At 40.2% G+C, this 26,912-nt stretch overlaps 1 protein-coding gene across 2 annotated transcripts; it reads left to right on the top strand.

Moving 5' to 3' along the window:
* Nucleotides 1–922: 922 nt before the first annotated feature.
* Nucleotides 923–25,129, top strand: DEPDC1B (DEP domain containing 1B; the record flags this gene model as incomplete). 2 transcript variants are annotated; one of them, XM_084304650.1, is made up of 11 exons in its annotated part: nt 923–970; nt 1,333–1,598; nt 8,289–8,424; nt 10,270–10,397; nt 11,183–11,313; nt 13,353–13,400; nt 13,858–13,998; nt 22,541–22,707; nt 23,636–23,812; nt 24,487–24,672; nt 24,968–25,129. In XM_084304650.1, 11 exons carry the CDS (start codon nt 923–925, stop codon nt 25,127–25,129), a joined length of 1,590 nt encoding a protein of 529 aa, XP_084160776.1. The 2 variants fall into 2 exon arrangements, with proteins under 2 accessions (XP_084160776.1, XP_084160777.1); XM_084304651.1 differs by lacking the exon at nt 24,487–24,672.
* Nucleotides 25,130–26,912: the final 1,783 nt, after the last annotated feature.

The raw sequence follows: 26,912 nt of genomic DNA, 5'->3' as shown, positions 1-26,912 counted from the left end.
AGAATCCTGCTTATGTTTCTTGCACAATGGTTTAGTTTTCTGTGCGTTATGAAGCATTTGAAGGAAGAAAATGCATTCTTTCAGTGTGCTGTATGGGTGTATGGCAAGAGGCTGCATATAGTAGCTACCCTAGTGGCTTCAATACAAAAGGTTTGTGTTGTAGCTTGTGAGAATCATGCAGTTACATTTTTTTTGTAATTAAAAATTGTATTATACACCTAGGTGACAGTGGGAAGTGGAGTGCCTCATTCAGTTAAACCACAAAGTGTGCAGTGAACATGGAGAATGAGGGGAAATGTGTTGGGATGCCGTGTTCCTTAGGTTTGGTGCAGGAGGAACGCTGATCGTACCAGCTCCTCCTGAGAAACTGAGTGCTGAAATTACCACTTTTTTTTTGTGACTTAGTGAAAGCGCTGCGGTACGTTATCACCAAGGCGCTAATCACACAGCGCGAACCCACCCTCCCTTGCTACGGTTTGCGCGGTTGCCAAGCCAACGCCTGGTTCCCTGTCCTCAACCTTTTGCTGCTCAGCCACAGAAAGGAAAACCAGCGGCTAATGCCCGCTGTGAGGGAAGCCGAGCCGCCCCGCTGACGGGCGCTGCCAGGAGCCGCCCTGCCCCGCAACCGCCATTTCCTCCTCCCGCCTCTGTGTGTGTGTGGTGAGGGCGGGGGGGGGGGGGAGAGGAGAGAGCCGTTACGCCCAGCCCCGCCCCCTCCCCAGGCGGGGCAAGGCCGTATCCGCCTCCACCAATCCGAGGCGGCGGTGAGTGGGTCACGTGGCGCGGCGGCCGCCCAATGAGAAAAGGCGGCTGCCAGCAGGCCGGGATTCAAACGACCGGCGGGCGCGGCGCGTGCGGCCGGTGGTTCCCCAGGGGACGGCGCTGCCCGGCCCCTGCACCCCCCCCACCCCTCACACCCAGCATGTCGGCGCGGCTGGTGGGCCCCGGGCCCTACCGCGCTACGCGGCTGGTGAGTGGGCGCCCGCCGGGATCCGCTGCGGGCTCTGGGGGGTCTCCGTCCCCGCCCAGGGGTGTGTGGGGGTCTCCCGGGAGCGGCCGGGAGGAGATTTAAAGCCCTAAAATGGGAAAATGGGGGAGGGGGGGGATTAAAGGTGCGGCTGTGGGCAGCACGGGGCTGTGGATTCCCCTGTTCCCCCTCTTATGTTCCTACATCTCAGCTATTTAAAGCGTAGCTTCGCGTTTCGGAGCGCTTGCCAGCACAGCTGATCCAAAAGCAGGCGCTGCCGCATTCACGCCCGCCTGAGTTCTCAGCTCCTTCCACCAGCCCAAGCGACATTCCCCTTAACGGGCTGCTTTGTTCCCCTCTGGCAGTGGAACGAGATCATCGAGCTCTTCCGCGCCGCGATGCCCCTACGGAAGCACCGCTGCCGCTTCAAAAGCTACGAGCGTTGCTTCAAAGCCTCGGAGGCCGTGGACTGCTTGCACGAGCTGCTCGGCTCCAACCAGAACTTCGGCCCCGAAGTGACTCGCGGTCAGACGGTTAAGCTGCTTAAAAAGTTCCTGAAAAACCACGTTATTGAAGACATTAAAGGAAGATGGGGCAAAGAGGATTTCCAAGATGATGGCCATTTGTACAGGTAAGCCTATAGATGATGACTCTGCAAACCTTAGGTTTTATGAATACATTAATAACTTACGTTATTAGTCTTGCAAATATTTTTGAGAAATGCTGTTGCAACGGTATCAGTGTTTTATTTCCTTTCTTTCCTCTTAAAGGCATTTGTCTCCCTAGTGATGACAAGGGTCAGATTTAATGTTTGTTTGATTTCTATTTAAAAAATATTTTTTAGGGAACTTTTAACTTGATCTCATATGATGAATACTAGCAAAAGCTTTTGCAGCTTTTAGAAGGTAGTGACTTCTGTTTGCTGTTGATAAACATCAGGTTTGTTGGTGACTGAAACTCTGTGTGAAAAAGGTGCTGATGAAAGTCAGGATGGGACTGAGCATCCAACCCCACCCATAGCTACTTTGTACTAAGTTTCTATTCCTTCTGAGAGAAGAGAGAGACATGTGAAGTTAAAAGTTATTCATAACAATTGTTTTTTTTTTTTTTTTTTGTATACCTTAGGTCATCAATGTATCCTTTAGATAAGATATTTTTTGAAACTGAGAAATTTGTATTTGCTCATGTTTAAAGGAGATTGTTTAACCTTCTTACTTGTGGTTTGTCAACAGAGGAAAACAATTTTATTTGTGATGAAAGCTCAGCGTTGGAGGCTGTTCTCTGACCCCCTACTACTTCAGTTAAGGCTTGGGTGTTAAGAAGATGCAGGTTCCAAATTTGTACTTTCTGTTGTTGTTCTGTTCAGTAGTGTTAAAATTAGCATTAGCCTGAGCATGGGTGTGTCTATATTGTGATGAGTCTTCTTTTGAGGTAGTAGGAGCTCTCTTCATGCAGATCTGTAAGGAAAATAGGTAAACAATAATGGTACACTTCTACTTGTTAGTCCTCTTCTTACAGATTTTTTTTTGTATTAATAGTTTGTAATGATTTTTTATACCTACTTCTTTTAACCTAATACATGGAAAAGCAAATCTTTCATTTCATGTAAAGACAGATTTTTGTTTTGATTTGCGATTTTAACTAATCTGTTTGCAAAATGATGCCTAAGCTTTTTTGCTTTGCTGTGCACCTGTGCTGTGACATCGTTCATTTAGCTCCATAAAGGGGAATTCAATGTAATCAATAGTAAAGGGAAATGTTAAATTCTGAAATTTGACACACAACTTCTAAGGACCCGGTGACATGTAGATACTTTGGAAGAGACTTTCTTGGATGAACTTGTCAAAATATTTTCCATTTACAAATGACATGCTGCTCGTGGAGTTTATGAGCTGAGAATGACTGCAGGCTGGGTAGGGACTCTGTTAAGTATTGTGTGTTGTCCTCTTCTTAAACTCTCCTCTTGCCATCTGTTTATGGCTCCCGTAGGAGGGGATAGTTCAGGTAATCATTGACTAGTTGAGGTTGGAAGACAGGCATAGAAAACAAGCTGTAGGGATTCTGACTCCAGCTTGAAGTTAAGATCTAAGGTTAAATGTGAGGGTGTGATGTGGGCTTCTTGCTGGTTTAAACAGAAATGGAAAAGCAGCTGTCTCTTAAGCTACAGATCACCTTCTGCTGGGAAGATGAGCAGAGGATAGTAGCATGAAAATCCTCAGAGAGACAGAGGACAGAGATTGATATCACATTTCTCATCATACTGGTTTGGTGGTTCTAGGGGTTATGTTCATGAAATGAAATAGAAAGACTGCAAACTTGGTTGTATGGATAACTTCAGGTGTGTATTTGAGCAGTAGTGCTGAGGAAGAAGAGGGGTTTTGAAGAAACACAGGAGGAGAGTAAGGGGAGGGCACAGGTTGCTGCTTGTACAAACAACCTTTATTGCTTGTACAAACAATCCTTTGGTTGTTTGTACAAACAATTCTTACTGGTTGCACAAACAATCCTTTAGAAGAAGAATGGAATGCTTTCATTTAAAGCAACATTTGATGTGGAAACAGTAGGACAAATGAATAATAATTGATGTCCTCTGATGTTTCGTGTTGGTACTGGGCAATAGACTGATTCCAAGCTTATCTTAGATCTTACGAATTCTAGCTTTAGGTTTTATTTTCTTAGAGAGCTTTCACAAGCTTTGCTTTACTGGACTTGTCAGTCTTCTGTTACTTCTAATACTTGCTCCCAAGTAATGACAGAATCTGTGAAGATGCACTCTAATCCTTTCAATGTCCTCCAGTCCATTCTCTGTAGGATCCATATTCCTTACGGATTTTATCCTCCAGGTGAGGACTGTTGATTAGCCGCCAACATTCAAACTGTCCTCAAATTGGAAGAAGCTCAGGTAAAGCAGTGTACAAATAAAACTTAAAACATTCAGATATAAGTCTGCTTGCAGATGAAGAAATAAAAGAACTACTTATTTATTCTGTTTATGCTAGTATTCTCGCATGTCTCCTTCCAAGATTGGGCTTTGTTATAAGTTGCCCCCTTAATTAATTTTCAGAGAGCATTGCATTAATAATAGAAAGGAATTTATTGAGTAAGCAACAGCAAGCAAAACAGCGCTGGGCGGCCGGGGAGTCTCGGCTCCACCAACGGCGCGCACCTCACCCCTGCCAGGGTCCCTTTTTATATCTTGGTAATTCTGGGATTACGCAGCACATCCTGGTATATTCTGCGACTGCGCGCACTGTTGCTAGGGGGTCGTCTCTGTCCCTCTGGTGGTCGTGAAGATGAAGGCCGTAGTCTTCCTCCGCGTTGTGGTTCAACTTCTTTTTTTTATTTGGTCATGTTGGCCCAGCGTGAGACAGGAATGCAGGATGTTGATACACTAGTTTAGCAACTTATCAGGAGATGGTTACATGAACTTTGCAGCTGTGTCTTTGAACAAAAGAGGCAACTGAGATGCAGAAGGAGAGAAGGGGAGGGGGTTCTCTATTTTGTTACATTAAGCAAAAGAATTTTCATAGTGTCTAGCAAAGGAGTTTTCACAACTCCCGTTCCTCAAACAGAACTCCTTGTTTTTATAATACAAAAGACAATGAACAAACATTTATTGTGTATTACAGGCTTTATGAAAGCTGTGCAGGGAAAAAAACTTCTAATGCAGTACAATGTACCTTCCATTTTTTTTTTTTTTTTTGAAACTTTTGAGGGTTCTGTTTCTACTTCTGTTTCTGCTGCCCTGACTAAATCAGGGACAAGTAAGTTGTGAGGAGAAAGTTTAGAGACTGTGAACCTATGGGTTGTACCACGTGGGGGATGCAAATATAGCTTTTGTAGACCTGGTGGCTTCCTTTGATCTTTTTACCACAGCATACGTTTCATCCACTGATAGCTTATGTTCTGATGTGAAGTGTTTTATTCTTTCTACCAGTGTTCTGTGTCTGATTCTGTAAACTGATAAATATGACACAAACAGAACATTCTCGTACTTGTGTTGTACATTACTAGCTCTTCATTCAAAATTGAAAAGGTGGCAGTCTGACATTTTGAGTATTAAGGTGTCCTGCAAACACAGACTCAGGGTTTTCACTGACCATCACTTCCTTTTCTTTCTCCTATCCCCTAGTCTTTGAAGGACAGAAAAGCAGTGTGTGTTCTGAAACATTATTAAAATGATTAGTCATTGATAGAGCTCATTCTGATAGATGTGTTACTGGTTCCGTGTACTTCCTAGCCCAGTCCTGCTCTCTGTTCTTTTTAGGGCATCTTTATCTGCACAGAGGTGCCATACATGTTGAATATTGTTTTCTTTCTTCACAGACTTTCACTCCCTTTTGTCAAAAGATAAAATTCATTTTTTTTCTGAATTTAATTATATTTATATATACAACTGTATTTTGCTATATATGTACATTCTGTGTAATGGATGGTGGTGTTTTGGGGGGTTATGTTTTTTGTGATATAATCATGACTTATTCAAATTTTGTTTATTTCTTCTTTGTATTTTCAGCCATGACTTCTATGAGGTCACTGTAGGAGTTGGGTGAATTATCTCTACGCCTTTCATTCTATGTTCTGCCTAACATTCTGCTATTAGACAAGAGAGCTCTGTGGTGATAACTACCTTAACTTTTTTCTCCACTTCCCTTTCAAAAGGCAACTAAGTGACTAACTGAATAGTAAGATATTTTTAAAATAAATTTGTATACCTTTCATGCATTTTGAATAGAAGCCATCTTTTTTTTCCACCACTCGTGATGCATAAATAAAATATGTAAGCTAATCATATTCTTGATCTTTCGGTGTTTAAGTATTAAAACATGCTTTTTTCCTGTTTTTGGAACTAAACATCATTCTTCCAGAATGCTTTTACTCACCTATTGAATGTCCTGGCAGCTCCCTCTGGTGGATATCCCCAATGTTAATTTTTTAAATGCATGTCTCACCATGTTCTCAGTAGCAATGCAAGGAGCTTTCAGTTCTGTTGGTGTAATCCTTACTCTTTAAAGCTTGATGTGCTCAACGTCTTTTCTATATATTTCTATGGTAATTGACTGTAACTGCAATTGTACTCTGCAGAGATGTCATTGGAAACAAGGTAGTTGAATCTTTCCTTAATTTCTTGTGCAACTGTGGTTGTCCTCTCTTATTCGCTCCATAAAAAAAATATAAAGCAGATGTTGCCAAATGTTTGCCTGAGAATGTTAGAAAACTATTAAATGCAAGTGAAAAAACTATTATGGCTTCTAAAATAAGTGAAGGCTGTCTGTGAGTCTGACCTACTGGCTCAGTGTAGTCTATAACAATGATATGTTACAGTTTTGGAAGCTTTCAGGCTTTACATTTCTTGGAATCAGAGCAATTTTAATAAAATCAAAAGGGTCAGTACATGCGCACTACTAGTAAACCTCTGGGAATTCATCTGTGGCATCTGTTACGCCATCAATTCAAGGTTAGTTGACATTGCCTTTACTCTAGACAAAAACAAGTAGCTTTATTTCTTCCTTCTCTAGGCTTATAAGACTAGTATTGTTGGTTGAAAAACATGTCAATCTTGGCATGCTCCCCAGGTATTAACTCTTAGCTAATGTTATTTTATTAAACATAAAACCAGAGGCTTTTCGCTGGGCGTCCAAAAGCTTTGCTCTATCTGCACCTTGCTGTCATACCTGAAAAGGAGGAATGCACATACTTTTCTGGTTGTAAGAACTCATTCCTTTACTGATGATACTTTGAGGAAGTGGGGTAGCAAGTGACAAAGCTAGAAGTTACAATGAACTTGAAGGAAAAGAGGAAACTACTGAGAATACTGTAAAGCAAAGGAAAAAGACAACAGATGTTATAGCCTTAAACTCTAACAAATAATTGTTAAAAAAAAAAAAAATAAAAATTAACACAGCTGAACATCTTCTGCAATGTACTTTTAAAAGACAAAGTAAATTCCAGGAAAGATGCTTCCTAACCTGCCTCTGGGTTTGTCATAAGTGATACCTCCCTGTGACACAGAGATTTTCTTGAAGAGCTTTGTTGAACATGGCAAATGGGCTCAGTGTTGCATAGTCAAAACCATAAGGAGTTTAACCCATGCAGTATATTGCTACCGGACTAATAAAATTACAAGAGAAATCTAATTTGAAAACTAATAGAATGTTGGAACTGCCTTGAGAGCTGGGGTTAAATTTTAGAGAGAATTTGAGCATTTCTTGAGCATGGGAAGCTTTCTGTTAAGATATGAATTTATGCTATGCAGTGGTGTACAGGCTCTTGTTGCCATAAGCATCCTTTACATTCTGATCAAGGGAATGAGGGAGGCAGAAGCAATTTCTTGAAGCGTGAGGAAACTCAGGTTCTGAAACATAGAAGTGCAGGTAAATGAGATCTGCTTATAAAGAATGTTATGAAACAGATTTTTCTTTCTGATGTGTTGCCATTTATTCCTTTGTATGTGCTCTGGCCTAGTTTTGGAGGTAATTTAATTCTGGTCAAGTTGAAGATGTGGCTGAGTTTAATGTGATTTGGAGTTGTTTGTTTTCCAATATCTGCAAGAGCTAGCTTATAGGTTTTTTTCCTGCCAATTTCAAGTTATTTCTTGAATTGCCTTTAATGGCAAATGATCTTCCTGCACAAACAGCTGGAAAAATAATCCAGAACTGCTGCATATGGTCTTCGCATAGAAAGCATGTAGACACAGAAGAACATGGTAATGTGAACAAAACTTTGTGTAGACACTTGCATGCATTCTAATTAAATCCAAGTGTTAATCAGATGACTTAGTCATCACAGAATGGTTTGGGTTGGAAGGGACTTTAAAGACCATTTAATTTCAACCCCTCTGCCATGGGCGGGGACACCTCCCACTAGACCAGGTTGCGGAAAGTGCCATTCTGCCTGGGCCTCGTTTATGTGCTTTAGGATATGCGTGCTAGCAGTGCACATGACATGAGTGAAATCTATCTACCGCTTTTTCAGCAGAATCAACACCTTTTAGGTAAGACCAGGGTCAGTTGTTGAAGTATAAGCAGCCGGTGCTATTTAAGACATGCTGGGAGATCAAATGTCCACCCAAGTCTTTCAGATATGTCATGGGCTGTACAAAGGACTTGAACTACTCTGGAGCAACACAGGGAGGCTAAATGAGATATCTTAAGATGTCTGAACTTTTATTCAACACCTGTCTTCAGGCAAGTAAGTTGCATTGTGCATCTCTAAGGCTTTTGCTGTGTTTACACATGTGAAGGTCTAGTACATGGTTTTACACTGATAAATACTGAATAGTGTGGAGTTCAGAAGCTTTAAAAGTGTTCTCCAATTACAGATTTCCTCCTTCCTCACCTCTGAAGCCATACCCAAAGAAACCTTCATTTGGAAAGGAAGTCATTAAATTTCCAGACTGGAATGAAACGAAGGTTGGCGTTTCCCAAGAACACATCCCGGTGAAATCTGTCACAATGGTAAGATATTCAGTTTTCATTTCCCCAGACATATGCATGTTTGGAAAGCAATTTCAACCAATGATTTCTTCATTGTGGCACAGAATATTTGGTTATAGATTTAAAAGTAAAATACTTTTATTTTAAATGTATGTGAAATGAAGTTGTTCTTAATTTTTTGCTGAGGATGTTGGTTTTAAGTTTTCTTTCTGCTACAGACTGTAATATCCTTGGCATCCTAAATTCAGCACTGTTGCATTTACCACTATGTTTACCTCTCAGTTTGCTCTAATTCCAGTAACACATCTAAGCATCTGTTAACAAAATAGCTCCTTTAACGTCACCTACAATGTAACTCCTATTCAAATTCTTCATGTAGCAGAATATATACAGTATTACTCCCTTTCCAGCTACTGTGAAGTTGTTGGTAATTCAACAACTTCAATTTCTTTTTTTTAAAAAGGAATACAGCTTTGTTGTCAGTCTTTTTTGAGCTTGGAGAATCATTGTACTCTGTGTTCATTTGGTTTGATCCAAACCAAATTTTGCAGCTTTTGCAAAGTTATTGAAAAAAAATTGCTTTTATAAGTAAAATAAAACTGTATCACTTCTTACTAATTTGACATCCTAAAAGTATAGGCCTCCTGCATTACCTTTGCTCCAAACTTCCAGTTTACACTGAGTGTTCACATCCTTTTTGTAAACTGCTGGGACTTCTTTGATAACTTTGGCCTTTTTATTAATGCTATTCAGTGCAGGGCTTTAGCTTTGGATTTCTTGGAGATCTGTTTGGAAAATTAGTTCCCACTATTCTCCTGGACATCTAGAGGTCCTGAATAAACTAAACATCTGTTCCCTGAAAAGGATTATTCCCCTGATAAGAGTTAGCAAAGGTCTGCCTATCTACATCTGTCTCGGATGTGACAGCATGAAATCTGGCATAGCTCAAAAAGAGCATATTCATTGGCAGATTTGGTTAATATACAGGACTATAACTTGAAGAAACTGTGGCAGAGGAATAAGGTTGCTTCTGCTGGCTGTCTTATAAAAAAGGTGTAGCTTCCAGTAGAAGGGTGAAGTGGACAGGTAATTGGAAGTGGTTTAAGCAAACCATAAATTGCTGCAGCATCAATCGGAGCACCTATTGTCTGTGTGTGAATTGATAGACATGGACCTTGGTAGTGAAATTCTGATATGGAAAGCCAGATACCAATTTCAGAGGGTGTTATTTCAAACTAGCTCTTGTCTGTCACTTCATGACATGACTAGTGGTTGGAGTAATTAGGTGTGTTCCTGGAGTGCATTTTGTGGCTTAGTTGTAATCACAAGGAATACTGTTAATGTGATCTAGGATGGTTGTGATGCAAGTCAAAGCACAGTAACCAGGAATGATCCAGAGCTCTGCTTTAAGGTATGTTGCTGACACAATTTGTATTGTGTGTGTACATAATGAGACATCGATGTCAATCTTCAAGCTTCAGGCTGGGATCTGAATGCTGAGTAAAGAGTTGCACAGGCTTTCATTCTTGTTTTTACATACCTGTTATAATGGTGGAATGGTGGTTAAAAACAAGTGACTTGAACTGGTTTTAATCAGGGCCAGGTTCTGAAGAGAGGACTAGGCACCATTGACTCCTGAGTTTTAATGGTCAGTGATGTGATTTTTCCGCTTTGGAGATGTTATATAAAAGAGAAAATATGTTGAACATCAGTGAAACCTAAATACTTGCATTCTGGAGATTTTTCCAAAACTTAAGAATAACTAGATCACTTGCAGTAGGAAACATGCTCTACCACAAATATTATACTGTTTAATATTTGAAAAATCATCAGCTAATGAGAAGTGTTTTTTTCTTCTGATTTTAGAACTCTGAAATGTGGTACAAGCGTCACAGCATAGCTATAGGGGAAGTACCAGCATGCAAACTTGTTCTCCGTAGGGAGTTAACACAAGCAAATATAGAAGAGATATGGAAGTCCATGACTTTGTCACGGTGAGCATACTTGTTAGTCATTTGCTAATTTGAGTAAGACTGTATAGCATGCAATGTACAGGATGCGACTCTATAGTATAGTATATTGTTTGCCTTCTCTAGCAGTACTTATAGTTTCATCCACTGATGTTTCATTAATGCCATTAAAGTCATAGTGGCTAGACTAACTATACCACCTGTTATTTGTCTATCAAATTCAGCAGATAACTTCCACGAGGAAACTGTTTAATACCTTCTGAATTTTTATTTCCTGTTGTAGTATATAAGTCCTTTTATTGTGTGGGCTTGTTTTGTTTAAACACATTTTTGCTAATCTTTTTCTTTTCATGAAACTGAAACACTCTTGTATAGGTATGATATCGTGACACCATTTAATGACAAGTATAATACTTAATATAAGAAACATAATATCTGAGTAGAGAAAGCTTTGAGATATTTGTTACACTTTTCAGAATGAATTATCTTATGCAAAATTTAGAGCTTTACTTTAGAATATTATTTTTCCTCCTGCAAAAACATACATTAGTTATTTTTACACCACAGTTGAGTCTTTACTAATGTGTTCTTTTTATCTAGGCTTGGCACACTATCTCTGTAACAAACCTGATCTGGTGCAGTAGTATAGGAATTTAAGTGATTGAAGAATAGATGTCTAAATTCTGTATCCTCTACATGTTCGTGATTAAGACAATGGAAAGAATACCCTTTCAAAACTACATATTGTAATACTATGTTTACCTCTTTCAGATCAGATGTACATACGATGTGTTTATGTATTTTTGCAGACTACAAAAGGTCTTGGGTTTGAATTCTCTGGATGAAGTGTTGGACACAAAGCTTGTGAATTCAAAGCATATTGTCCAAAATGCATACAATGTCAATAAGCAAGGCATTGTCATTTTAGAAGACAAGTCAAGTGAGTATTTTAGAAATTTTCACTTTTTTATATTGTAGTTTATTGGTTTAAGGAAAGAACATGAATTCTAATCTATACTAACATGTAGCATCTTTAGAAGTGGTTATACAAACATACTAGAGTTTTTACTGACTATGCTATTGTCCAAATAACAAAGATCAGTGTTTATTCTTCCATATTTACTCTTGAACATATCCCTGCTTTAGTAGTTGTATTAGATTTATGTGGCAATGCATTGGTAGCAGAGGAGCTTCCAGGGTGGCCAGTGAGAGCAAAGCCCAGCAGCTGCCCCATGTTAGCCAAGAGTTGGCTCCAAAAGGTTCCTGTTGCTGGCCAGAGCTGATCCAGTCAGTGACACTGGTTGGGCCTTTGGGAGAACAGATTTAGGAAAGGGAGAGAAAAAAACACCTGCTGTGCTACCACCACTTGGAGAGTGGAGTGAGAACCAGAGAAACAACCCCACAGACACCAAGGAGGAGGTGTATGTGTTCCAGGTGCTGTAGCAGAATTTTTCTGGTAGCCTGTAGTGGAGAGGCCCATGGTGGAGCAGGCTGTCCTCCTGCCCACTGTGGTGTACCACAGTGGAAGATATTTCCACACTGCAGCCCATGGAGGTGCCCTTGGTGGAGCATGAGGTCTAGTGGAAGTGGCAGCCTATGGGGGACCCATGCTGTAGCAGTCCATTACTGAAAGATGGACTCTGTGGCGCAACCCATACTGAAATGGTTCTTTAAGAGCTGCTGCTTGTGGGAAGCCCACATAGGATCAGTTTTGGTAGGACAGCATGCCTTTTGAGGGACCCCCTGGTAAAGCAGAAGGAGAGTCAGGGGCAAGGAGCGGCAGAGACAAAGCACGATGGTCTGACTGTTGCCCCTGTTCCCCTGTCCCGCTGTGTGTGTGGGGGGAAGGAGGTACAAAATGGTGGATGGGGAGAAAAAGTGTTTTTGACTTTTCACTGCTCTAGTCTGTTATTAGCAATAGGCAATAAATTACATTAATCTCCCTTAATCTGAGGCTGTTTTGCTTGTGATGGTAATTCATGAGCAATCTTCTTGTCCTTATTTCAACCCTTGATCCCTTTTCCATTGTATTTTTTCCTCCTCTCCTTTTGAGGGGGGGGAAGTGAGAAGCTCACCACATGACTCTAATTACTTACCTGTGTGAAACCACCACATCAGCATTGAAAGAATGAAAGAGCAGCAAGTTTTCACTTACAAGGGTAGGGATATTTTTCATCTGAAGCCAACTTTGTCAAGCTAGGCTGAAGAACTCTGACCTTGTATGGAGTGTATGAAGTCTAACCTGAATTGGAGTGTCTACATAAAGGCGATGTTTAGTAAAAACTGAGAGAGCATCAAAATACACATGGAGCTTAGATCTTTTCATTTTTGAGCTTTCATTCAACATGTTTTGAAACTAGCACCAAGTTTAAAACTACTTTGCTCATCAGGGAGAGATGAAAGCACTTCTGTTGTGATAGGTTACTGAATATATTACCACCTTGTTCCATGAGATCTCTAGAGAAGTGAAGTATCAGGTAGGAACCTGACTTGGTTTGTGGAAATAAACAACTCTAGAGCATATACATGTCCATTTTCCAAACAATTGAAGCACTTCAAGATATTATCCTCTATCTTCCCCTTGTCAGAAATGACAGAACTGAATGTGTAAGTGCTATTCACCATCTTCAGTGCTAAATAAGCAACTTATTGTAATGCAGTAGTGAAGATGTAGTTTGAAGGCGTTTGTCTAACTTTTTACAAGGCACAGTAAGGAGTTACTATGTGATTGGTTTTGCTGATTGAGCTGTACAAGCAGTAGTGTAACTGATACTGAGTACTGAAAGTGCTATAGTATAGATCCAGTTCAAACTATATGATGGAGATATTTATATATTCAGGAATAATATACTTTTGCAATCAATCTACGTATAGGAGTAATGCAATGAATTTTCAGTTTCACTATTGTTTAGAGTTTGTTTAACAAGTGTCTTGGATTTTTTAACCTTTATATTTCTCCATGTCTTTCCTCCTATGCAGAGGACCTACCTCACTGGATATTGTCAGCAATGAAATGCCTAGCAAATTGTAAGTAAATGGGAAAATTATAAGTAAAATGGAAAAATATTAAAAGCCCATTCAAAAAATCAACTGAACTGACTGACTGTTCCTTTACCACTTTATCATATATAATTTATATTCACAGTCAGTATTTGCTCTGATCCTGGCCTTGAAAGCGAAGTTGGAAAAGAATATTGAGCATATTTTCTCCTGACAATGCAGTTTATTTCCATGAAATGTGTAAAGATCCTATTAATATTATTTCATATCTACTTGTATTTCTTTTATGTGTACTTTCACTAGATCTGTTGGAAATATAAGGAAAAAGTTATTTTGAATAGCTTGTTTAAGCATTTGTGTTTTTTTTGCTATGATTTGCATTTATATGGTCTGGAATAGAAGCTACTGACCTGGTTGGTAGCTGCAAATTAACTGTTGTTTTTTTTTTTTTTTTTTTGTTTTTTTTTGTTTTTTTTTTTTTTAGGGCCAAGCTGCTCAGATTTGAAGCAGCCTACATATTCAGGATTTGAAAGAGATGTCTTCAAAACTATAGTGGACTACTTTGGCCAGATGAAAGAACCACTTCTTACATTTAATTTTTTTGATATTTTTGTTTGTGTGTTAGGTAAGTGGTCTTGGATTTAACAAAAAATATATTCTTTTGAATTAACAACCTGAGATTAATTTGCCATAATCAAAACAGCATCACAGTTTATTTCTCCAGAACCTGTCCATTCTACGTAGAAAACAGTTCACTATTTAAAGTGATTTCATATCTCAAAACTGTTTTATTCTTCTATTTTTGATTACATTATAAAGACTAGAGGCAGAAGACTCTTAAACCAATTTTTAAAGTCCTTTAGTCATTGCTTAACACTGCCGCACCTAACAGATAAATTCTGATTAAATGATGAAATTTAGATTAAAAAATAGGGCTATAAGGACGGTTTTTAACCCTAGAAATGTGATATTTGAGGGAAATTAGCATCCTTCAATGCTTCAACTTAGCACTATAGTGAGTTTATGTCTTTAAAAAAAGAACAGTGTAATTTTTAACTACAACTTTTTAAGGCTTGATATAATGGATTCACCTACCCTATAGCCCAATGAGACACAGTAAATACGAACATATTTGATTACATTTTGTTTGTGTTTCAGGAAAGAACAAATTCTGAGTTAAAAAGGAAACACACTTTGTAGCATGCCATTTTTCCTGAGCTTTATAGTAATCAGGGGATAACATTGCATTTAATAAACTTTGGTGTTCAAAAAATTCAGAATAATTGCATTGACTAATTGCTAAGGTTATATACCACTCTTTCAGTAAGTACAGAGACTTGCAAACCACGTTAACAATAACTGACATTTTAATACTTTGTTAGTATCTAGTTGACAATCTTGCTTCAAATTGAATATAGTTTGACTTCCATCTTAGACAATAGATATTCTTGGTAATATCCTTAAAAATTCTTTCCAGCCTACTTTGTTTTGTTTAGGCTCCTTATTTAGCCAATAGAGGGAGGCCAAGAAGACAATTCGGCTTCCTGTCATGGAGCCTAACTCTCCTTTTTGCACTCAAAACTGCTTGGAACTAGCAGTAAGAAAGCAAATAAGGGGCCCAACTTAAATGCCTCTATGCAAATGCATGTTCTGGAGCCCCCAGCACAAGAAGGAGGTTGATCTGTTAGTGTTGGTCCAGGGGAGGGCCACAAAGACTATCAGAGGGCTGGAGAACCTCTCCTACAAATAACGGCTGAGAGAGCTGGGGCTGTTCAGCCTACAGAAGTAAAGGTTCCAGAGTGACCTCTTTGCAACTAAAAGAAGGGAGATTTAGGTTAGAGGTTAAGAGGAAATTCTTCCCTCAGAGGGTGGTGAGGCACGGGAACAGGTTACCTGGAAAGGTTGTGGATGCCCAATCCCTGGAGGTGTGCAAGGCCAGGTTAGATGAGGTCCTGGGCAACCTGATCTAGTGGGTGGTGTCCCTGCCTATGGCAGGGGAGTTGAAACTTGGTGATCTTTGAGGTCCCTTCTAAACCAAGCCATTCAATGATTCTACAAAATGCACATAGTATGGGGAGTAAATAAGATGAACTGGAGGCGTGCATGTAATTGCTGGGCTGTGATCTTATTGGCATCACAGAGATATGGTGTTATGGCTTCTGTGACTGGAGTGTTGGAATGGAAGGATACAGACTCTTTAGGAAAGACAGGCAGGGGAGATGAGGAGGGGGTGTTATCCTGTCAGTGACCAGCTGGAGCTCATGGAGCTCTTCCTGGGGATGGATAAGGATCTGCAGAGAATTTATGGGTCAGGATTAAAGGGAGAGCAGAGACAGGTGATGTTATAGTGCATGTCTGCTACAGGCCACCTGACAAGGAAGAAAAAGTGGGTGAGGCCCTCTATAGACAAGAGCAGCCTCACATGCAAAAGGCCAGGCCCTCATGGGGAACTTTAAAAACGTATTTGTTGGAGGTGCAACAGGGATTAAACAATCCAGGATGTCCCTGGAATATGTTGATGACAGTTTCCTTCTCCAAGTGATAGAGGAGCCAGAGAGGAGAGGTGCTATGCTGGACCTTGTTCTCACCACCAGGGAGAAGCCTATGGGAATGCAGTGATCGAAGGCAGCCTAGGCTGCTGTGACCATGAAATTGTGGAGTCCTTAGGGCAGTGAGGAGTATGCAGAGAAAGCCTACAACGCTGGACATCAGGAGAGCAGTCTTTGGCCTCTACAGGGATCTACTTGCTTGAGTACCATTGGATAAAGCACTGGAAGGAAGAGGGGCATGAGAAAACTGGTTAATATTTAAGAATCACCTCCTCCAAACTCAGGAATAATACATTCCAACACAGAGGAAGACTGGTAAAAATGATAGGAAGCCTGTATGGATGAAGAAGGAGCTCCTGGCCAAACTCAAACAGAAAAAGAAAGCTTATAGAGGGTGGAAGCAAGGACAAAGTCTGGGAGGAGTACAACGGTATTATCTAAGCAGCCAGAGATCAGGTTAGGAAAGATGAAGCAGTGATATTAAATATGGCCAGGGCTGTCAAAGGTAACATGAAAATCTATAGGTATGTCAGGAAAGGAAGACTAGTGGGAATGTGGGCACCCTCAAGAAGGAAACAGGAGACTGGGTTACCTGGGACATGGTTACCTGGGATATGGAGAATGCTGAGGTACTGAATGACTTCTTTGCCTCAATCTTCACTTACAGGTTATCTAGCCACACTACCCAAGTCACAGAATCCAAAGGCAGGGACTCGGGGAATGAAGAACTGCCCACTGTAGGAGAAGTTCAGGTTCAAGACCAGCTAAGGAACTTAAAGGTGCACAAGTGCATGGGACCCAATGAGATGCATCTGATGGAACTGGTGGATGTAGTGGCTAAGCCACTGTCTATCATACTTGAGAAGTCATGGCAGTCTGGTGATGTTCTCAGGGATTGAAAAAGGCAAAACATAACTCATTTTAAAAAGGGAAAAATAAGAAGATTTGGGGGAACTACAGGCCTGTCAGTCTCGCCTCTGTGCCAGGCAAGGTCATGGAGCAGATCCTCCTGGAAACTGCTAAGGCACACTGAGAACAGAGGTTGCTGGACTGCCAGCATGGATTCATGTCAGCAATGGCAAATCATGTCTAATAAACTTGGTGGCCTTCTGTGACAGGATTACAGCATTGGTGGGTAGGGGAAGAGCAACTGATGTCATCTACCTGGACTTGTGCAAAGAATTTGGCACTGTCTTACACAACATCCTTGTCTCCATGTGGGAAAGAGGTGCATTTGGTGAATGGAACACTCTGGATAAAGAATTGGCTGGATGGTCACACTTTGAGTTCTGCTCAACAGTTTGATATTCAAGTGGAGACCAATGACAAATGGTGTTCCTCGGGGGTCTGTGGTGGAACTGGTATTATCTTTGTTCCTGATGTGGACAGGGGGATTGAGGGCATCTTCAGCCAATGACACCAAGCGGTGTGGTGTGGTGTGGTCAACACACTGAAGGAAAGGGATGTGGATGTCACTCATAGGGACCTGGACAGATGTGAGAGGTGGACCTGTGAGAACCTCATGAGGTTCAACAAGGCCAAGTGCAAGGTCCTTCATTGGGTCCTAGCAACCCCAAGCACAAATACAGGCTGGATAGAAAATGGGTTGAGAGCAGCCCTGAGAAGGGCTTGGGGGTGTTGGTTGATAGAAAAATGGAACATGAATGAGCTAGCAATGTCTGCTTGCAGCCCAGGGTACAGATGGCTTTCTGGGCTGCATCAAAAGAACTGTGGCCAGCAGGGTCCCCAGGTGATTGTCACCTTCCTCTGCTCTTGAAAGACCATACCTAGAGTACTGTGTTCAGCTTTGAGGCCCCAGCAAAACAAGGACATGGACTCGTTGGAGTGAGGTCAGGAGGAGGGCCATGAAGATGATCAGAGGGCTGGAGCACCTCTACTGTGAAGACAGGCTGAGGGAGTTGAGGTGGTTCAGCCTGGAGAAAAGAAGGCTCCAGGGAAACATCATAGCAGCTATCCAGTACCTGGAAGAGGGCCTACAGGAAAGCTGAGGAGGGACTCTTTGTCAGGGAGTGGAGTGATAGTGGAGTGACAAAGGGGAATGGCTTTAAACTAACTGAGGGTTGGCTTAGATACAAGGAAGAGATTCTTTACTTAGTAGGTGGTAAATACAGATTGCCCAAGAAGCTGTGGATGCCCCATCCCTGGAGGTGTTCAAGGCCAGACTGGATGGGGCCTTGAGCAACCTAGTGTGGATGGAGGTGTCCCTTCCCATGGTAGGTCAGAACTGGGATCTTTAAAGGTCCCTTCAAACCCAAACCATTCTGTGAAGTAAAAGATGAAAATATGTGATTTATTGTGCTAACAAGGTTATCTCTAATGACTTGCATTCTTTCTTCTGAGACTAGAGCTGGGTTTCTTGGTTGAGGGAGGAGGGATATTCTTTCTGAGCTGAGAGAAAGAGGAGAGTTTGGGGTTCTGCCTACTACATAACACAGTCCTCACTCAGCAGTGAGGCTAAGGTATGGACCCTTACAAAGCTGTAGGTAGGTGTAGAAGATAATGCACACTGCACAGTACTCTCCTGTATAAGTGTCGGTGGTGACTTGCTAGTATTGAGTGCTGCCTCTGAAGCAGTAATTGCTTAGCAACCTGTGCATTTACAAATCATGGAAAAACAGATCCATATCTGTGGCTGTACTCTTTAATGTAGCATGACTTTTCAAAACCGGCAATAATTTTCAGTCTTAAGAAATTTACGTGCAAGGATTTCAGTCTTCAAGTTGTTGATTTTTGATATTAGAATTGATAATAGAATTGCAGCCTTTCTACAAGGTTTATTGTTCTTCCTTCAGTGTGTAAATTTTTTGCTTAATGGAAGACTTAAGGTCTAGCCAAAGTAGTGTTAGCAGATCATAATTTTTAGTCATTGATGTAGCTATGAAGTGACTTTTTTGTATATTTTTAAAATCTTTATGTTAAAGCATGAGAACTCTTTGCAGAAATCACAGGTGTCTTGTGTGACCGTGTTTCACTCACTGCTCATTTTGAGTGAAGTGACTGTCTAGAGCAATTCTGCAAGAGGAATGCTGAAATGCTGAAATAGCATTCAAACTAGCTAAGGAAATATGACCGAGGTGTTGGTGGTCATTGTCAGTGATCATCAGATATTTTACTAACTTAATGAGATTAAACTTACTCTTTGCATAGGTTGTAATGATTCTGTATGTATGATTCTATATGTATAAATCTCATTATGATCATTATGGGGAAGTTTAGGCTGGACACCAGGAAGAGGTTCTTCACCGAGAGGGTGGTTGCACACTGGAACAGGCTCCCCAGGGACGTAGTTACTACACCAAGCCTGTCTGAATTTAGAAAGCAATTGGACTGTGCACTTAGTCACATGGTCTAAAATTTTGGGTAGACCTGCGCGGTGCCAGGAGTTGGACTTGATGATCCTTATGGGTCCCTTCCAACTCGGGATATTCTATGATTCTATGATTATTATTCCTTGGATTCCTCTTCTAAATGTAGGCACCAGTGTATATGCCAAAGCTTCCTTTGAATTTAGAAAAAGTTTTGCTTTGAAAATGCAATTAACTATAGTTAACTTACCATTCTTTGTTGGGAATACTGTCTGTTTTGCTTGCTGTATTTATTCTATTGTATATTTCATTTTTAAATAATGAACAACTTCCTCTTCTTACACTGTGTGGAAATGATTGGCACAGTACATGAGGGGACAGCAGTGAATGTTGTTCATATTGAACAACAGTGTATCCCATCACATCATTAAGTAAATTGACAAGGTACAGGCTAATAAGTTTACAGTAGAATAGATCTGAAACTGGCTAAATTGCTGGGCTCAAAGGATTGTGATCATTGGCATGAAGTCTACCTGTGGATCAGTCACTAGGCAGTACACTGCGGTGGGAGGGCAGGGAATTGGTAACACTGCTGGTAGTGGTTATTAACGCTTCATTAATGACCTGAGACAGCATGTCCCTGTTTGGGACAGCATGTGCCCTAAGCGAGTTTGCATATGATGTGGAAGAGCAATTAATGTAGCAGGAGGTTGTACTGTCACTCTGAGGGGCCCAGCAGGCTGAAGAAATTGGCAAATGGGAATCTCATGATCAAGAAAGGGAAACGCCCGGTGGTCTTCTGAGGAGGATTAACTATGTGCCAGATACATGCAGTGGGTAACTGGGTTCAAAGCAACTTTTCAGAGAAGGACTTGGTAGTCCAGGTGGATATCAATGTGGCCAATGGCTAGCAATGTGTCCTTGTGGCAAAGAAGTATTAGCTGCATTAAGAGCTGCCATCAGGCTGAAAAAGCCGATTTTTACTCTGTAGTCAGCACTGGTGAGTGAGTCCAGCAAAGGTCCATAAAGACGACTGATTATGGGCTTGAAGCATCTGTTATACTGGGAAGGCTGAGAGCAAGGACTGAATAAGATCCCTCCCTGAAGCCTTCTCTTAATGTGTATATGACCCTGATGTAGGGCGGGGTAAAGAAGAGGGGACCAGGCTTTTATTAGTGATATCCAATAGAAAAATTAGACAATGGGCACAAATGCAAGTTTAGGAAATTCCATTTATACTTGTGAACATAGCTTTTTTTAATCTGAAAAAAGTGTCAAAGTGGCAAAAGTTTCACAGAGAGTCTGTGGAACTTCAAGTTATGAAGTGAGTCAAAACCTGACTGGTTTAAGAGGTGACCCTGCTTTTAGTGGGAGGAGAGGTCTAGAGAATCTCCACAGGTGCCATGTGCCATCCAGTATTAACTATTCCATAATTATATGGAAAAGGTGCATTTCTGTTGTCTTGTTCCTTTTTTTTTTTTTTTTTTTTTTTTTTAATAGAAAATTGGTGTTGGTCTTCAGTCTGGGCTTATATAGCAAGGTTTTGGTGCAAGAGGGGCTGCCAGGGTGGCCTCTGTGAGCAGAGCCCAGCAGCTACCCTATGTCAGAGCAGAGTCAGCTCCAGTTGGCTCCAAAAGGGACCTGCTGCTGGGCAGATGCTGGTTGGGCCTCTCGGTGATCAGACTGAAGAAAGGAGGAAAAAGAACTGCTGCATAACAGAAGCTGGGAGAGAGGGTTGAGAACCAGCCCTGCAGCCCCCAGGCCATTGCAGCAGGAGGTGCTCCAGGCATAGAGCAGCAGCAGTTCCCCTGCGGGCTGTGCAGGGAGAGGCCCCTGGTGGAGCAGGCTGTCCCCTTGCAGCCCATGGGTCCCACATGGAGCAGATCTCCACGCTGCAGCCCCCCCATGGGTGGAGGAGCCCCCGGTGGAGCAGGTGGATGTGGCCTGGAGGAGGCTGCGGCCCATGGAGAGCCCCCGCAGGAGCAGGCCCCGGGCCGGAGCTGCAGCCCGTGGAGAGGAGCCCACGCAGGAGCAGGGGATCTGGGGGGAGCTGCCACCCACCCGTGGGGGACCCGTGCTGGAGCAGTTTGCTCCTGGGGGATGGATGGACCCCGTGGGATGGAGCCATGTGGGAGCAGAGCTTGAAGAGCTGCTGCCTGTGGGCAGCCCCCGCAGGGTCAGCTGGGGAAGGACAGCATCCATGGGAGGGACCCCACGGGGAGCAGGGGCAGAGAGGGACCATGAAGGAGTGGAGGAGACGAAGCATCAGGGACTGACTGCAGCCACAATTCTTCTGGACCACTTAGGGGAAAGACATAGAAGAGAATGGATGGAGGGGCAGGAAAATGTTTTCAGTTTGCTTTTAGTTCTCACTGCTCTAGTCTGTTAGTAATAGGCAATAAATTGCATTAATCTCCCTTATGCTGAGTATGTTTTGCCTGTGACAGTAATTCATAACCAATCTTCCTGTCCTTATTTTAAGTTTTATCTTTCCACTGTATTTTCTCTTCCTCTTCCTTTGAGGAGGGGGAGTGAGAGAGCCATGTGGTGGAGCCTAGCTAGCTATCAGTGTGAAACCACAGTCAATCAGATGTTTTTCTTCTGACAGCTGTTCTAATCTGATACTAGTTCTATTTAAGCAAATGTCTAGTACATGCTTCCTTCACTGAGCCTTGGAATGAGCCTTAGAAACCCAAAAGAGGATGATATTTTGAAGTTAAAACCTATTTATAGGTGCATAGAGATTTTACCAGATTACCTCCAGATTTTACCATTTGTATCCAATCTTCAAATTTATCTTGTGTGCTTACACTATTTTTTTCGCAAGAGTTTAAGTAGAATTAGAACACAAATTCAACTTATACAGGTCTGAGGAACATGCCAGTATCATCATTATTGTTAATGAAGTATGAGAACATGTTTTGTTTGGGTTCGCAGGTTGTTGCACCAGACAACTATTTTTATACAGTTGCTACATCTGCGCATACATCTCAGTGTCATAAATAAGCAAAGGATGAACTAAAATATTGTAGCTCATATTTGCTAGTATCTGCAGCTTTGGGTTATGATAATTAATATTTTCTAATGTATCGGAATGTCGTCCTATAAATACTTAAAGTGAGTAGTGTGAAGTGAGTCTAGTTCTAGGAATATATTTCTAGACTATTTGGGGAATGGAGTTGTGAGTATGTGGGGAAGGAATTTAGAGATGGATTTGAAAGTGCTGTACTAAATTTTAAGGAAAATTGTAATTGAGAAATGTTGCCATATTTCCTGATCTTGTATAAACCAGGTCTGTTGCAAAAACACAGCAAGGCTATAGAAGCTCTCCAAATATCTTGTCTGCTGCTGCCACCAGAAAATCGGAGGAAACTACAGCTGTTGGTGAGGATGATGGCAAGAATTAGCTTTAACCAAGATTTGCCACCTCTTTCTGAATCAGTGAGGACCAGAACCTTGGTAAGTATAGTGGAAGGCAGAAAGTTGGACAAGGCTTTTGAAATAGAACAGATAAAATATTCTTACTAGAGAGTATGTACAAAGGACAGCTTGCTTATTTGATGAATAGTTTTTCTAGTCTTTTTGCTAACTTTCAAGTCTTCTGCATGGAGTAGGACAACAGAAGACTTGGCTGGAGAGCCAGTCCATAAAAATCCTATAGTAGCATTCAGAAATCCAGATTTGCTTCATAGCAATTAAGAGTTTAATAATGAATGGTATTTGATTAAAATAATTAAATTATTGACTGCTATAAAGTTATAATTTAATTAACTTTAAATTGTACTTGATTAGAATAATTACATTATAATCTAAATGTTATTTTTAGAAGTGAATCCTTTACAATCCTTTACAAGTACTTTGTATTAAGTTTTAATTTAGTGGTGTAATCTATGACACAATACAGAACAACTTGTGTGCTGGCAGTGCTTAAAAGGTCAAGTGACTGGTGCATAGCCAGAAGACTTGTAACTGAACACTTTGGTATGAGATTACATGTACTAAGCTGGATATGAAGTTTGGATTTGAAAATAATGGCATCAGGTTTTCCGTATGGTGTGCAACTTTTGTTCAATTGCTGTGTTAAAATCTTGAAAATATATTTGCTCTATCTAAATGGAAAAGCAGTGTGGAATGCCTATTTGATGAAGTCTTGAGAATAAAATGGAATTCAGCCATTTTATGCAAAAAATCAAGAGTTAGATTATGTTTATGGGGCAAGAGCCATTTTCAATCCACGCAGCGTCTCAATACATAATGCACTTTTTTAACTGATGCATTAGAAGTATGGTAAGCATAGTGCTTTTAATCTTTCTTAAAACTATCTCTTTAAGACAACTTATTTTTCTCTATAAACAGAAAAATATACAATAATGATGTTTTTTTCCAGATGGTTCAGGCATTTTCCCGTTGCATTCTTTGCTCTAAAGATGAAATGGACTTGGATGAATTGCTTGCTGCTAAACTAGTATCTTTTCTCATGGACAATTATCAGGAGATCTTAAATGTTCCTTCTTCCTTGAAATCATCTATAGAGGAACATGTTGTACATGTCCAAAGAGTCCAAGTAGGTGTCAAGTAGAAAAAAATCTTGTCTCTGTGCTTCTGTGCTTATGCTTTCTGGTCTTCAGTTGATCTTACAGATCAACAAGACAGATCTAACACTTTGTTCTGTCTCTGCTAGCATTTGAAGAGCTAATTAATTCAGAATGCTGATACTCAATCATAACAACATGTTTAAATGAAACTATGCTGATCCTGAATGATGCAATGACTAAAAGACAAAAACTTAAATATGTTGCTATCTTGGTCTTCTTGGTCTGCATCATCTTCTCCAGGAATGGAATCCCAATCTTGTAGAGCCATCCATACTTGCTCAACTTTTTTATAACTTTATTTCTTTTTCCTGGTGCCATGTTTTGTTTTGTTTAAATCTGCTTTTTAGTTCAGCCATTTTTTTTTTTTACTGAAATAGTAAGTCATTTGTAACTTTTTCAGAGTTACGTGGACTTCCTTTGTATCTTGTTACTTTTTTTTTTGACTTGCTAGCACTCGGTCAAATAGTGCAGGAGATAAGTACAATTTGTTGTGTCTTGTCCTTTTCCATTTAATGTCTGTGAATAACATTTAATGACTTTAATGACCAAAATGACTTTATTAATCCCTAAATGATGGACAACTCGATTAGGCTGGTTTTTGCAAATTTGTTGCAGAGAACAGCTCTTTTTCCTCTTTTTACAGATAAAATATACTGGGGCTGACACTGATGCAACTTTTCCTGCTCCATCTTTTTGTCACCAAATCAGCACAGATGAGTTTGAATACCAAAGGGCGACTGGCTCTCAAGAACCACTGGCAGCTTTATTGGAAGAAATAGCAATGAACAAAGAAATATCTGTGAAAGACAAGAAGAAGAAGCTCAAACAAGTAAATAATTCTTCCTCAGTCTTTACTGACTTTTTAAAACTTCTTTATGAGGACTTAGGTGTGAAGTATTGAAGGCAAATATAGAGGTTTAAAATAATAGATATTTGGGCAATTAAACTGCTGTTTAATTGTTTTTAATAGAGGTACTGTAATGAATCAAGCCATATTGGAAAATATCAGTTAATTTTCTGTATAGTCTGATAGAGGAATTTTTTTGCTCTGTAAATGGAGGTGACATTGTTTAATAAGCCAAGTGTTAGTGAATTTTTCATTTTAAATTAATGTGTTTTTCTAGTTTCAGAAATCTTACCCTGAAGTGTATAAAGAACGATTTCCTACCCCTGAAACTGAAGCAGTACTATTTCCTGAAAAATCTAAACAGAAACCACCAATTTTGATGTGGGCCTTAAAAAAGCCTTTTCAACCATTTCACAGAACCAGAAGCTTTCGGATGTGAACGGTTTGTAATACATCATCGAACTGAGTCAGAACATATCAGTCAATCTTATGCAAAAGGAGCCTAAGCAGCATGTAATTAACTCATTTTTAAAAAAAAAAAAAAAAAAAGAGTATTGGGGATACTGTTGAGACTGTATTAAAAAAAAAAAAGGTCAAAAGAAGAGGAAAGTATTGAGGAGTTAGAAATGTGAACCAATATCAGTATTTTTGTAAAACACTTTTAAAATGTTTTGTATTTTTTTAAAAACTCGATGATTAACTTACATGGGTGATAAGGTACACTGTCAGTAGTTTATTTCAAGGTCTAAATGTATTTGTGTGATATTGTTGTTAGCGAGCAGCATTTTTTTCTGAAGATGAATCTCTTATGTAAACTAGTTGGCCTTTATTCACGAGTAGCTTGAGAAATTCATATTATGTACAGAAGTGAATAAGTATGAAACACTGGATTTTTTGATAATGTGTACGCTAGCCTAGTGTTCTTAATATGTAAGGTTTATTTCAGAAAACTGTAAAGACTCATTCTTAATTTTAATTCTTATGATGCATTATAGCGTGACCCAACTCCTGTTGAAGTTCCATGGATTTCACTATTGCAGACCTAGTCTGTTAATCAACCCAGTCTTTTAACTCTTTTCCATAACTCTTACTAAATATTGCTGGACAAAAAATTGATGCCAGTCCAATAGAACACATTTTCAGAGAAAAATCTGAAGCCTTACATTTCTTATGTTTAATGATTTCATTTGTTTTACATTATTAAACCTATTGTACTGTGTATACCTTGATTGTGACAGCACCTCTGAGCAATTAAAGCATTAATGTTTTCAGGTATTTACTTAGTGATAGTTTCAGGTTATCCATTAGAGTTCTAAAGAACAATATATCATACCTTACTGAATGTCACAAAGTTTATGCAGTAGAGAAGATATCTGACATCTCAAAAATTATGTCTGAAATTCTAATAAGCAGCAAGGTGATTATCGTGGAATGAAGCAGTGAGCATTTTGACTTTGCTAACCCCCTAACCAGACAATAAGCTTTAAGATGTATATCGTGAGGTTGATGACTTAGCAGACTGCAATGTTTCTCAGGTATAGTGCTTTTGATGAACAGTGTGTTTTTCCATGATCTGTCTTCATACTTGGACTTCATATCATTATTTAAACAAAAGTGATACGAAAGAACTTTGTTCTTGTTTGATATTAAGAAAATATTAATATTAAAATTAGACTGAGGCCACTTCTTACCTTTTGTTCTAGGTCTCTGAAGGTGACATAACCTCAAATTTGTGATAGTGTGCTGTATATGATTATGTGCAGTTATCTTTGACTAGACTACTTGTATAATCATTTGGTTACGACAGTAACGCACGAAGCATAAGAACAGCTATTAGGAAAGTCTCTTGCTTAAAAAAAGAGGAAGCTAACCCTAAGTCATCTGCCATTTGCTCTTCTCTGCAAAGGAGAGGTAGGATTCTATCTTATTTGTAAGAAGTAATCTCACTGCTTGCTGATAAGCCCCTTCTAGTGTCACGTTGAATTGTTTCCCCACTGTTCCACTCCTACTATTCATATAGCCTTCCTTAACCTGTTTTAAACAGCAATTAGAGTTCACTCATTAGTTTCCACTGTTAGAAGTTGAAGATATGACATTGTCGTGGTTTAACCCGACCGGCAGCTAAACACCACGCAGCCGTTCGCTCACCCTCCCCCCTCCCTCTCTGGGACGGGGGAGAGAAATGGAAAGTGAAGCCCGTGAGTTGAGATAAAGACAGTTTA

This window comes from Netta rufina, assembly GCF_964035555.1.
Source record: "Netta rufina genome assembly, chromosome: Z".
In the NCBI taxonomy this organism is placed as follows: Eukaryota; Metazoa; Chordata; class Aves; order Anseriformes; family Anatidae; genus Netta; species Netta rufina.
The sequence above is the reverse complement of the archived record's forward strand: the minus strand, read 5'-3'. Positions and strand labels throughout refer to the sequence as shown.